Raw genomic sequence first — 14,746 nt, forward strand, 5'->3', positions numbered from 1 at the left:
GTCATTGTGGCTGCGAGCACTGATATCTATATCTTCTCACTTGACGGCTCTATGTATAACAGTTTCAAATCGTTTAAGCAACGTAAAGTCTTGTTCATCACATCGGACGCTGAAGGAAACATATTTTCTACAGAACTTGGTTTAGGTAGTAGAGTCCAGGTTTACAATCAGGAGGGACGTCGGCTATTCAAGTTTGGACGTGAAGGAAAGCAAAAAGGTAAACTGAAGTCTCCCCAAGACATCTGTACAGACAACTGGGGTAACATCATCATAGCGAACTGGTTAAACAATAGGGTTGACATGTTTACAAGCCGTGGGAAATTTGTCCGCACCGTCGTTGAAGTTGACTCTCCTTCGGGCATTGCTGTAGGACCGGGGGGACAATTAGTGGTGGTCAGCTCAACTGATAACACTATAACAATCTTTCCACGACATGTGGTATTCCTGTAATTATATAATGGGAGCTTGCACTTCTTTACCTTTTCCTTGTTGAGATGTACAGTATCAAGACGATGTTATAGATGTAGTTGATCTGAATATTCGTACTTTGCCGTTATCGTTGTCATTATTGTAGTCTATTTTTGTGTACTTTTTATAGATTACCTTGTTGGTGCAATTTTTGAAGATTACCTTGTTGGTACCGGCAGTATTTCTAATGTCTTTTTCATTTAGTTTTTCTCCAAGAGATATTTTTATTCTTTTATGTACTTGTATAATGCTTTTGTGCATATTTTCTCTCATATGGTACATTCTTCGCTTGAGTATGGCACCGCTTTTGATTTTCTTTTGTAAATTAAGAAAAAGAAGGAAAAAAGGAAAAAAAAAGGAATTTATTGTGAACATAATATCTATCACTTGCACATTTCTTCAGCATTAGTGTGTAGGAATCAGGTAAAACATCTGTGATGTGTTATAGGCGTCACCCACGATTGTCGATGAGCAGTCTTTGTTGTTACATTGATATAAACGATGACAATGACAATTGTACATGCAAGTAAAGTTGAGAACGAAGCGATCAGCAAATGAGAAATATTGTAGATGCTGCCTTTGTCAAAACGAATTGATCATCTGAATGTGGATAAATGAATTGTCAAAAGTCGACTGTTGATTCTGTGTGTAGACCTACAACAAGCCACAGCTGAACTTAAGACATATGTGTAGTCGTGTATTTGGACACAGCTCTGAAGCATAGAATCGTGACAGTGATAGCCTCGCTTTTATCCTAAAATTACAATCAATGGATATTGCTTTCGTATATTTGAATGTATCAATATTTAAGGATTGCTACATTTCTTGTTAAAATGTCTAGCAATCCTGTATTGAATTTAGCTGTACTGTAGGTCCTAACACTCATAATTCTTTGAAAATATTCTCAAAACTAGTTTTACATACATTTCTAGCCAACCTAATTCAGAAAGCAAACATGCCTCGTTAGTTGCTACAGCAAAAAGTAAACTAAGTGATGGTTGTTAAGATCCTGTCACTGAATAGATCTTTAACATGCCTTTATAATATTTCCAATCACTTGAATACAGATACCTCGAACAAATGAGTTTTTTCTGGTCATCGATTTGCCTACAATAGTAGCTTTATGGTGCTATAAATGTGTATGCTTTGGGTGATACTTAAATGCGACGGCCTTTCAGAATAAGAAAGGGTCGTGGCTATTGTTCAATTGCAAGTAGATCACGTGAACTGTTTTAGATCATTTCAGTTGATCAGTTTAAATACAGGTGTCCTTATCAAAATCGCAATGAAAAATTAAGGCATTGTTTTGGGCGCCTCTATGTGTGTGCACGTATTCGTACGTATATATATATATAACACAAAGAAAAGAAAAAGGCTCAAACTCAGCGTAGACAATCACCGGTTTCCAGGAACACAGCAAAGACTCTAGGCTTATATTTGTTTTAGTAAACCTTTCGACTCCATTTCTAACGTAAGAATCAAAACGTACAATTAACAACGAGCTGGATCCAGCACAAAGTGTTGTGCAAATGCAATCAGTATGAGACAACAAAATCACTAGGAGGCCTCATCTAACTTAACCCTTCGACACTGCCAAAACAACTTTCGCACAAGCAACACTAAGCTGTGGAAAGAACAGTATTACTAACATCGGGAAAATCAAACCGAACAAGAGACCAATCCGTATTTGGTGGTATGAAAAGCAAAGATCTCTATATAACCATCCCCTCACCACACTCGTGTATACGTAGACCCGCCATATCTTCAAGAACTACACGACAAGCACGTTCAGACATCAATCCACACATTTCAAACTTAAAGAAAAGGAAACTGACTTGTGGTGAAAAAAATATCGCTAAAACTACAACGGTTAAACCAATCCATGACAACTGTCCTTGATGCTTTTAATTACCAATGCTCCATCCTTGTTTTCCTCTTCGTAAAAGAGTTTCAAAAACGTTGCAGAACTTATAAGAATTTCATTAAGAACATTTGTTGTATCGTCCCAAACGTTTTAGAATCTTGAAATTCTGTTCGGTTCTTTCCTTGAAATCAACTTTTCCAATACACTTTTTATGTGTTTGCTTTTCGCTCACATCTAGATATCTGACTACTTCCAGCAAGTAACTTCAGTGAAAGTTTCAAATTTTTCAGGTTGTCAAATCTGATTTGATATATGCTCAATCAACGAGACTCTTGAAACTGATGTTTACAGATAACACTATCTTTGCTTCTCCGTAATGTTTCCCAGAGCACAAACGCATCATGATTCATCATTGACACAGACTTCCTGCCGCCTTTACGGTAGGTCGATCAGTCATACACATGACGCCATTAGTTATACAAGTAGAAAAAAAGCATTTTAAGGCGAGCATTCAATACGTGTATTACATGTATCTACCTGATGGGGTATAATGCATTTACTACGGTTTTATGTGTCTGAGCATATGTTTTAAAAATCCAAGTCCAAGAAGAAGAAAGCATGTTATGACAATCTCACGAGACCCGCGAAACGTTGGCGACCTTGCTGCGACGGACCGATTTGTCGTAGCGCTCCACGAATTTCATCGATAAAAAACGAATGTTTTTACGCTTTGTATGTTTTTTTTTGTCTTTCTGGTCATACTCATACGTTTTGCATAATATTTCCACTATACAGTGAAGGGTAACACAAGTCTAACTTAGGACCTGCCCCGTGAGATGGGGGCTTTGGGGATTTTTTTTCTATTTGATATTTGTAGCTGTGGTTTATTGCGAAACTTAAAACTGCTCTAAAAGGCTTTTGTCTATTTGTGTTTAGTATAATGCCCTCAAACGAAATATATATGAAACCCTGTGTTGCTTAGCATTGTGAACTTTGGGCACTTAGCCGTATCAAGTCTTTCGTCTTTGCTTTTTAACTTGACTTTGTAAATAAATCAAAGCATACAAAATGCTGCAGGCTTATCAAAGCGTAACCTTCATTTTGAGATCAGAACGATCAAATCATGCTGCAAGGCGGAAACAAATTCTGCTGTACCACAATTTTCTCATGGGTACATACACCTTTTCATAGACTGAGACACCCATTTGCTACAAGGCCCAAGCTAAGAAACCTGGGGAATTGGGAACAGACTCAAGGACTCGTTTACACTGGAGGCAAATGAGCCAATATGGAGCTGGGCTCTTTTAGAATCAACAAACAAGGGACATGAAAGAAAAGAGAGCTAGCTGTCAGAAAAGCCAGTACCACTATATGCATATTCATCAAAGCAATAAGAGACCAAGACGAACAAGGCCTTTGATAATTTGGTAGAAATTACTCGACGTTGCTATTGTGCTCCATCTGATCGCAGAACCCCATGTCCAACATAACCGTGGTTCTCTTATAAGATTTCCGAAGTAGATCTAATTCTAACGTTTATACCCAACAGGTTGGCTTCTTCGACCCCTTCTTCGAGGTCGTGAAAGTCAATGGAAATATTGCAATGATGTTGAAAGGTCTGGAAATTTACATGTATGAACTACAGAAAATAGCGTTGAGAGGATATCCGTAATCATCATAAGAAAGATGATGTCGTTAATAGTTTCATGGCTTTTAAAAAGCAAACCGCACAGACAGTCTGTGTCACAAACTTGGCGCCGTATCCAATTGAAGAGCTTCTAGCGATGATCAATTCGTCTGATCGCCTGTTGGTTGGAGTGGAACTTTTAAAAGTTGTAGGATTGTCTACTTGGTTGGAATCACACAATTCCGGATTCGAGTAATCTAACACTATTAGTCTGAAACATTTCATTTCGTCGAAAAGTATATGTTTTGCGTTTTTGAACATTTTGTTGTTGAGCGCCAGGCTATATCTTCACTGTCTTGAATGCATAGATGCGGTGAATTAATCCAGCAAATGAAGATCACTTCAGAAAAATGTTGAATAGTTCTACCATCTGATGTTCGGTCGAACTGTTTCTATAGCTATGCAATTGGCAATGCTACTGAGCGATAGCCGTCTAGTGAAAAGCTGGCCTTATGAGCGATCCCGGCCAGAGAGTTCTGATGACAATCCGTATCGTCTCCGCAACGTGGTATAACATCGATTACACCACAAATGTCATCTGAAAAACGACCCTTCTGTAGTATGATGTATCGCCCATAAAAGGTCGATGGCATTTCCAAGTCTTCAACATTCAACTCCTGCCTTCTAAATATCATTTCACTGTAACGGTTGGGATAACATCTTCGCTTACCCTTGCCTTGTTGGCTGGATACTACAGGACTTATGAGCCATGGTGGTTTTAGTCATCACTCCCTTTATGTTCTACTTTTCTATGCGATGACCAAAGTTCCTGGGATACGGTCATTCACAAAGGACAGGGTTTGGTGATAGGTTATCTTCTAATGTCCTCTTTTGCTTCCTCTTTGTCGATTACAAAATGTAGTTTGGGTGATGTAAATGCATTAAAAAACATTCGACAAAGGCTTATAGTGAAAAGCTGAGAAGAATACATATTTCACATTGATCAAGAATAAATGTACATGTTATATATATGTGTTATATATATGTTATAACAATTTTCAGTGGCTGTTGACATCCCGAAAACAAGATTTGTGAAGGTTACAAGATAAAAATCTTTATAAACATCATAATAAAACCTAACATGCTTTGAACTAAACTCACTTGTGATTCAAGTACTGAGTGCATTCGCATCTTTTTGCGATCTCGTGGCGTAAGGCAAAGATTTGAAACTGACCCGTCTCAAGGAATCTTCCTTACATCCTTCTCATTAAAGCCCCCCTCTCACTGGACCCGCGGCACACTGGCGGCGTCGCCACGTCCTTAACTGTATTTGTGTTACGCTTGACTTTATAATGGGAATATCATTCAAAACGTACAAGTATGACCAAAAAACAACGAAACACACAAACCTTAAAAAGATTCGTTTTTTTTTAAATTAAATTCGTTGAATGCTTCGTCAATTCGATCGGCCGCAGAGACGCCGCCAGAGTGCCGCGGGTCCAGTGAGAGGGGGGCTTAACATGCTCTAAGGTGTTTTCTTTATAGTTTCAGTGATCCGACGATAGCACTCTAGATTCTGATAAGCACTTGTGCATAATTCCAGCATAATTTGCAATTCCCTGCGACCAGTGTCAGTGTTAAAGGGTAACCAGTGTTCCGTCCACGAAATCGTGATGAAGCTGTCGTATCATCTGGTGAGCGCTTCAAATGCATGCCTCCCAACACAGTGGTAAGTGGGAGTCATTTGTCTTTATGTCACTAAAAGAATCTGATGAAGCGGTGGCGTTGTAGATAAAGAACGCTTGTCACTGCTGTTGATTAGCCGAAGCAAAGTTATGGACGTGACTTTCAGGCCAATTATAGTGAGTAATAACCTACTAGATATACATAGCCGAGGGTCACCCCCTATATCTCTTTGTGAGATAGATGAGTAGCGTCACCAAGGAGCGGCGTATCGACTTTAAATTACCTTTTCAAGCGCTCTTGATAAAGATATCCGGTGTATTAACATTGAATTCATCTAAAGCGTTTCTGGGCAATCCAGCAAAATTTTCCCTTATGGAGTATTACAAATAATCATAAGATATATATCTTGCATAATTCATTACAGAGGAGACGTGCAACAATTACAAATACTAGTATTTCATGACACATATCAAATGAGTTTGCCCTTTGCACCACGGTACAAGAAATCGATACACAATATACATATCCATTATATATAGAGCCTTGGCAAATACTGACAGCTTGCGGGTAGGCACGTGCACAGTGTTCAAACTATACATTCTATAGATGTGATACACGTATACATGACCTTATATGTTAATACAGCGAGATATACAACTTTTTAAAAACGGACTTCACTATCGCTGATACATTGATTCGAGGAAAGTGATATATTTAATCAACTACAAGCATAAATTGACATAGTTTGAATTCAATGAAAAATATTTGTATCCACGTCTATTGGTTCCATGTACCAGACTCATTTAAAAACAAATCACAAAATGCTTGTACTCACCATACATGGGCCTTCAAGTCTGAGCTAATATATTAATGAATAAAATACATATTTACCGTGCAATTACCGTGTAATTAGATCGATATATACATTTACATGTATAGAGATACATACATACAAACTTATTCGTGTGTGTGTATGTACGTGTATGTGCGCATGTGTGTGTGTGTGTATGTGTGTGTGTGTGTGTGTGTGTGTGTGTGTGTGTGTGTGTGTGTGTGTGTGTGTGTGTACAGTGTCTTTAATAGTCTTATTTGCCACAGTATTTACAGATATGCTAGTGAATGTGAAAAATAGTAATCTTTAACCAGTTTAGCTCACTGAACAGCTACTCTTTCACTCGCCGTGCCTTAGAAGACAGACGCTATGTATCAACAGATTCATCGCCTAGCTCTTTTCAATTTCAAGTACAATGAACAGTGGTCCACGGCTTAACGACCCGGCCTACGACTCCAGTAGCGTACGTTCGGGTGAGCGACAACAGCTGGGATAGACGCATAAACAGTGTTTTCACATCATCTGGTACGGATAGGTAAACCTCCAATCTTTTTTTCATTCAAAGAAACATAAAATAATGCAAATAGAAACAAAGTGACGGCGGACTCAAGTTGTACACAACTTATATTCTTGCCGTAACGTGTACATTATAGAAAATAGAGTGTTTGACAAGACACTAAAACTTGTGAATAGTAGGTGGATAAATACATAGCAAATACCTAAAGCTAATTTGAACGTCCAAACTTCGTGTGCACTTTTATAATCTGGCATTATGCATTAAGGTTGTGACAACAAGTAATGTTTATATGATCTTGACAATACTTGTCATAACAACCAACAACCATGGCCTGTTCCCGACATCAACCTTGTTCATGGGCTTTTATGCGGATAATGTTATTATCTATGTGCTACTTTATCTTCTATACAGAAGACTTCTTTCACATCGCGGGTTCTGTAGTTGGAGCTGTTAGACGGAGGGAAGGTGTTGTCCGACCGGGTCGACGAGCGTCTCTCAGCGGGGCGTCTGCCTCCTACGACCGACAGACTCGCTGGTTGTACCCGGCGGTTCCTCCATTGCATGTAGGACGTGTAGCAGTCGTGCGGCAGCTTCTTCATGAACTTCCTCACATTGCCGTTCATGGCGATGTAGACCACGGTATCAATGGAGCTGAGAAAGTGAACATTGCAGTAGTTAGAGACAAGAAAAAGCTTTTGTGTCCATATGGTAGATTTTACATTTTCTGACAAAGAGTAAATGTAAGAAAGATAATAAAGAGCCTCCAAAACCGATCTATTCAAAACAGTTACTGCAATGCGTTTTGACAAGTTGTGTTAATAGCATGATATACTGTATATGTATGGCTGTACATGATTCAAGACCAACAACAATCTTCTGAATCAGATGTTTTATTTTGATTTCTTTTACATCTTTACTAAATGCGTTTTGTCAACAGGAATACACAAGTCCGTATTATATACAAACCAATGTACGAATACGTACCTATTCCCCATGGCGACCGCTTCCACGATGTAGTGCAGGGTGATGTTGAGTCGTGATTTGGCCAGCAGTCGCGGGAAGAAGTCTCTCACCACCGCATAGCCGTAGTACGGTCCCCAACACAGCACGAACATCACCTGTGTGTATCAAGATATACATTTTTCTCGATACGATGAAGAGGAATTCATTTGCACTATACCTTTAGAATAAAATCCTGAAGTCCCATATTAATGTTCCTATCTGAAAATATGAACTTATTTGTTTGAGTTCTATACTTTCTAGAAACGCTTTCGATATCGCTCTAGTTTACTCCAGGTGATGTATTTTTTCAAAGAATGAAACATGAAAGATTCATATTGATCTGGCGATGTATTCGATTCCAGGATTTTCTTCAATACAAGACGAAGTGCACAATCAGAGATTCTGTCTTTCGCAACTTCTTCCTGCACTGATCATGAGTCGCTCGTCAAAAGGAGACTTAATTCTACTCATTCGTATTCCCCCATCATCTTCTTTAGTTAATATCTATAATACATACTTTCATTATCATCATGGTCTCTGGGGTTATGGGTTGGACTTATGATAAGAACGTCCTGATCCTGTCACTCCTTACCAGAATGACGATGAGCAGACGGACGTTCCGCTTCTTAGACTTCAACATGGCGGCCTGCTGAGACTCAGTCTGCTGTCCGGGGACGGTCCGATACCTTACAAGACCATAATAGTAGTGGAATTTGATTAAAGAAGCTTGCTAATACCCCCATCCCAATGGCGGTCTTGCTGCGACTTCGCTGTGACCTATATTGGATTTGTGTAAACCTTGACTGCATAATTGTAATATCATGCAAAATGTAAAAGTATGACTGAAAAAAGCAAGGCACACAAAACGTAAAAAGAATCGTTTTCATCCATTGAGCGATCTGACACATTTAAGGTCGCAGTGAGGTTGCCGCCTTAGTGGAATTGGAATGTAAGCACTGCGTGTGGCACCCTAAGCTGTTGGCAAGCGTGCTTACCCTGTGGGAGCCAAAACAAGAAAAACGTAACCCAGGTAGACGACGCCAAACTCTCAATGGAGAGACACGGGACTCAACAGTACATTTGATTTACGAACGCTGATAGCGATGCAAGATAGGGATGAGTGGCTAAAGGTGATCCAAGCTCCCAGAGTTGGCATCCGATGATGTTCTCGATAACAATGATTGAAGATCACGATTTTCAGGCACTACATTCTTCAAACAAAAATTATAACAACAGCAACTACAACGTCTGAATTTGGTATTCGAATTTTCGACCGCGGCGTATTCGGCGCTCGCGAAGTGCGTTCGAATGAGTCTATGGAAGACCGTGTGCATGTGATACAGGTAGACGGTCGTGATGAAACATGACCCGGCCCGGAACACCTGTATTGAACGTTATCACGGCCCAGGTATGACATGAAGTATATCCTTATTGAAAAGTTCTTCGAAGCTGTAATCTGTAGTTATCTATTACCACTCACCAGATCCGCCGTGCTATCCGGATGTAGCAGAACGACATTATCAGGACAGGGATGATGAACTCCAGCAGGAGGACAGCCACGTAGTACGTTTTGTATCTGTGTAAAAAGGACACGCAAAGATAGTCCCATAGCCTTTTTCAGGCCGTAAGTTGTTATCCACTGTGTCTAGGGCACGGTATTACAAGGCGGAGCCCATCCATCTCCTACCAACGCCTTTTTATCTCCCCAACCGAAGCCGGGTTATAGTATCCACTTTGACACCTGGATGGAGTGAGGAAAGTCGTGTTAAGTGCTTTTCTAACGACACAACTTCGGTGGCATGTCAGGGGGGTTAGAACCCAGAACCTCTGGGTCCAGGACCGAACATCGTAACCGTTAAGCCAACACGACGAACATTTCATCTGTATGAGTAATAAAATCAAATATCTCGTTCATTACCTTCACCAAAGCTTACTGTTCCAGTTATGTCTGTTTGCTTAAACTGTAAAACGAATCTAGTGGCCTCCATGCAAAAGTTTTTGTTCACGGACGCCATAAATGTGTATTTATACTTCTAAGGAGCAGTCCTAAGGGTATGCTTCAGTGCAATTAGTTTGTACTATTACGCCTTGATTATATTCATTACTTTAGGAGGTGGGAAACCGATGCACTAATGCAAATCAAACTCGTACTTACGACGTAAATGAAATGCTTCAGGGGTATGTCATAAGGCCTTTCTAGAATTCTCTTGGGATAAATACAAAATTGGAACCGGGCTTTAATCTGTTCCGAACGAAAGGGTTGTTACAGTCCCATAATGCACACATAAGTGATGAAAGTTGTTCTTTTTTGGTACTTTGCTCTGTGTCAGTCTACTTAAGGTCGATTTGTTTGTCCTCGTTAATTTTTGATATGTGCAGGTCTGTTGCTATTTCTAATACACGGATGATGATCAACTTGACTATTGTTAAGGTTTCGCAGCATGGCTCTAGAAAAATAGGTCTGACGGCGAGAGTTTCTAGTGGTGATGAGTAATTGTTATTTGTTAAAAAATATGCCAAGCACAAGAAATACTTAGCGTATATAGCTTTGATGGTTGACAAAGTTCTTTGCACACAGCCAATGTTTCACTTGTCAACGTTGTGGTGGAACGACCATCATCAGGCAGGTGTGTGTGTGTGTGTGTGTCTGCGTGCGTGTGTGTGTTCAGTTTAGTTCACAAACCTGACTTGATGTCCGATGGGCCAGACGAGTCCACAGAAGGTTCCGTGGAAGTCCACGTAGTACAGCGCGCGTGAGTACACGGCTGTAGGGATGGCTACCAGCATGGAGCACACCCAAACCGCCAGCACCACACACGTGGCCACGGCGCGACTCATCCGGGGGATGTGCGGCATCATGATCACCACGTATCTAGCAAAACATAAAGAGAGAGAAATGTTCTATCAAGGCATTTTTATAAATGACACATAGACTTAAGCCCCCCTCTCACTGGACCCGCGGCACACTGGCGGCGTCGCTGCGGCCGCTCGAATTGACAAAGCATCCAACGCATTTCAACGACAAAAAACGAATCTTTTTAAGCTTTGTGTGTTTTGTTGTCTTTTTGGTCGTACTTGTACATTTTGAATAATATTCCCATTCCAAAGTCAAGGGTAACAAATCCAGTTTAGGACGCCGCCAGCGTGCCGCGTGTCCATTGAGAGGGGGGGCTTTAGACTTAGACATAGGGGCTCTCGTGCCGTCCGACACACGTGACAAATGACGTGTCATCTCACATGTTCTTATTTGACTTTTGGAAGACTTCGCTCATTAGCATTCATTTCCAATATCTCATTATCTTTCTATTTGACAATTTATGTGGGGCACCAGAGAGGTTTGAGCAACCAGTTCCATTCATCCTTCTCAGTTTCCATATTCATGTTCAATGACTAACTTTTGTGTAGCTTTTTTGTTTGATTTTCAGTATGGTAGCAATGTTTTATTATTTGGAAACGGGCGAAAGTTGATGAGCGCGCGGATAGCATCCACACAACGAAGTCAAGTAAGTCAAGTTACTAGTGTAGTCAAGTCACTCATGTTCTGAGAGACGGTAGGCTCTGGTGAATTTGAATGGAATACTTTACGTCTACGATAAGCTCTTGATCACTTGAAGCATAGTCATTACTCTAGCTCAACGCTTACCTGCATCTTGGAGAAAACTTACGTCTCAAAGACCATGACTAGAAGTTTATCATAGTGTCTTTAATTCTGCCGACAAAGCAGACAGTGCCTGTCGTAACTGATAAGCCCAAGGCCATATAGATGTTGACGGATAGGCCCATCAACGTAATCCTTCTGTCAAGGGTACAATCCAACTGTACCGACTGACAGCCTCCTCACTACTGCACATGACCTTGCATCAGCTCAGGGAGCAATTTTCATGTGATTCGAAATCCAGCGCATCAATAAAGTGATGAAATATATTCTCGGGGTTAATTTGTGAGTAAGATCATCCTGGTGGTATATCATACTGCTTATTAGGGTCTATTCGAAGGTAGAGCTAGGTGTGTCTGATAAGCTTAAACTGTTGAAAAACGGCCAAGGAAGAATAGTGTATTTCAAGGTTAGATAAAGGTTGACATGAATAAGGTTCTGGGATTCAAATGAGGGTAAACTTGAGCAGGGGCCAAGTTCGTGCGCTCTTTCCTATGAGATAAGGTTTATAAATCACAATAAGCACAATAATAGCCATTCCTTCAGAACGCGCATTGCCCTTTAGGTCATATTCGAACGCAACGAGCCAATGGCTGATCACCATTAAGCTCTGCTTCGGCGGCATAATGGTGGTTATCGCAATACTAGCAGGTATAAACTTCAACTTCTATAAATCATAAAACCCCATATAAGCACTCTAGCAGAAGATTAGCCTTAAAAGCTGAAGAATTGCCTTTCAGATGGAAACACAGTAATAAATTGCGCAGTCATCTAGAAGTTTGGACTTTATCAGTTGACTTTGAGGTACGTTCAACACTCACTTGTAACCGTTTCGCTCCGGTTAAGCCTCACTCGATGATACTTTTCCTAGCTAAACGAAATACTACAAACATATATACTCCTCTTGGATAAAGTTATCACACACTAGGAGATGATATCATGGAAACGAACGTTGTTTTTTATTATCTAAAGACCGGAAACGGAGCATACAAAGATGGTTAAACAAAACAACAGGGCTTCATATCAATGTCAATAATCCAATGAATATTCTGTTGGGGGATCACTCTGAATCTGTGCCGATAGTGTGTAATCTTATTATTCTTCTGGGTAAGGTATACATTTTCAAAAATCGTGAGTCGTGTAGTCACTATAGAAAATGGGGCGAACTTGAAAATGTATTCAAATAAACTACGCACAAAAAGTTCGGAAACTTAACTTTGGTTGATCATATCTCCGTTGTTTTTTTTACCGTTTTTGATGCATTATATATCATTATAAAGCTTGTGTGATTCCCTGTTCTATGATACCAAACTTATTGTGATTGAAAACCCACGAAACAAGTACCAGAACTAATAACGTGAGTTGGTCACGGAGAAAAAGTGCCCGAAATTCCCTGTTGGTGTCATACGCGCGCTGTGACATCCTATCGGTATGGGCGCGGATGATGATTCAATATATTCTTTCCTCAGGTTCTAAGGTTATTTTTTAGAACACAGACCATCCAAGGTTATTTCTAGCACACAGAATATCCAAGGTTATTTTTAGCACATCGAAGAACCAATTGTTTACACCACATAAACACCTGCGTCCTGCAACGGTATCGTCATCCACAGGTGTTATTTTTTGTTATTGTTTCACAACAAACATTGGGGTATGGGGAGGCATAAGCTCCAGGGGAAAGACAAGACTTGTACCAGGAACCCTCAATGTAGAAAGATATCGTGACACAATACTTGATCCGGTGGCCATCCCTTTCCTCCATAACATGGGGCCGAATGCCTTGCTGCAAGATGATAACGCCCGCCCACACCGGGCAGGGATCATCGCCGACCATCTCCAGCATGCAGGTGTAGAGAGGATGGAGTGGCCCTCTAAGAGCCCGGACCTGAACCCCATCGAACATCTATGGGAGCAGCTTGGGCGAGCTGTCCGTGCAAGACACGGTTGCTGACCTAGGACGACTGCTGGTGGAGGAATGGGACGCTATCCCACAGCATCGCATTGCGCGACTTGTGACGAGTATGAGGAGTAGGTGCCGTGCTGTAGTGACAGCGCGTGGCTGGATCACCCGTTACTAAGACTCCTTGCTAACCCGTTACTAAGACACAGATTGTTGGTTTTGATAAAGAATAAACTTAGCTTTCACGAATATGTCTTGTTTATTCTTGCTGATTTTTCACAATACTCTCGTACAGAAGTCAATATCAACAGAAGAATATGTACGGAATAGCATGTTTGACTATAGTAAGGTAATCTGGGCACTTTATTTCTTCGACCCACTCACTTTAGCAGGCCTGATGCTCGTTTCATGAACTTGCAATCACAATAAGTTTGGTATCATGGGAAAGAAAATCAAATAAGCTTTTAAATGATATGTAATATATTGAAATCGGTAAAAAAATAACGGAAATATGATCGACCAAAGTTAAGTTTCCGAACTTTTTGTGCGTAGTTTACTAGCATGTGTGTGTGTGTGTGTACTCTTATGTTATCATGTTATACAGTTTTCTCAGTTTTCTTTGTTTATGTTCTTTTATTCTGTTGAATAAAGATTTTTTTAATTTAAAAAAAAGACCGGAAATGTGTAACTAAACGACTGACCTGTCGACGGCAATGACCAACAGTGCGTTGGTGGAGACGTAGAGAGACGACATCCGGGCGTAGTTGACGACGGCGCAGGTGACGTCGCCGTACGTCCACGGCCGGTTAGGCCTGACGATGTGGTAGTCTAGGATAAACGGGACGCAGAACACCGCCACCAGGAAGTCTGACAGCGCCAGGTTCGCCACCAGGGCGTTGGTGATGGTCCGCATCTCTTTGTACTTCGCGATGACCACCATGAGCAGGAGATTGCCAACCCCACACGTCAGCATGGTGATGGAGTACACCGTGCACAGGAAGATCTTCGCCCAGAGGACCTCGCCGTCAGAGTCTTGGTGGAAGAAGTCGGTCATGTTCGGAGCGAAGTCTTCGTACAGCTCGTCGGCAGTCATGGGCTGGGACATGTTACTTACGTTCTCCATGATGCAGACCTACCAGGCTGATTCTGGAAGTCGACCTGTATATTAGAAAAACGACACATGTAGATAACCCAA

The 14,746-nt window shown here is 40.8% G+C and overlaps 1 protein-coding gene across 2 annotated transcripts in view; it reads right to left on the bottom strand.

Moving 5' to 3' along the window:
* Positions 1-6,113: 6,113 nt before the first annotated feature.
* The window catches only part of LOC136446647 (prokineticin receptor 2-like), a 32,362-nt gene continuing 23,729 nt past the window's right edge, over positions 6,114-14,746 (bottom strand). For both annotated transcript variants that reach the window (XM_066445132.1, XM_066445133.1), the window contains exons 2-7: positions 14,253-14,709; positions 10,680-10,868; positions 9,477-9,572; positions 8,589-8,682; positions 7,979-8,112; positions 6,114-7,645 (exon numbers count right to left, since the gene is read on the bottom strand). In XM_066445132.1, the coding sequence (XP_066301229.1) occupies positions 7,375-7,645; positions 7,979-8,112; positions 8,589-8,682; positions 9,477-9,572; positions 10,680-10,868; positions 14,253-14,674 (1,206 nt within the window). In that variant the 5' untranslated portion in view covers positions 14,675-14,709 and the 3' untranslated portion in view covers positions 6,114-7,374. The remainder of the gene's footprint in view (positions 7,646-7,978; positions 8,113-8,588; positions 8,683-9,476; positions 9,573-10,679; positions 10,869-14,252; positions 14,710-14,746) is intronic.

Source organism: Branchiostoma lanceolatum, chromosome 12, assembly GCF_035083965.1.
Source record: "Branchiostoma lanceolatum isolate klBraLanc5 chromosome 12, klBraLanc5.hap2, whole genome shotgun sequence".
In the NCBI taxonomy this organism is placed as follows: Eukaryota; Metazoa; Chordata; class Leptocardii; order Amphioxiformes; family Branchiostomatidae; genus Branchiostoma; species Branchiostoma lanceolatum.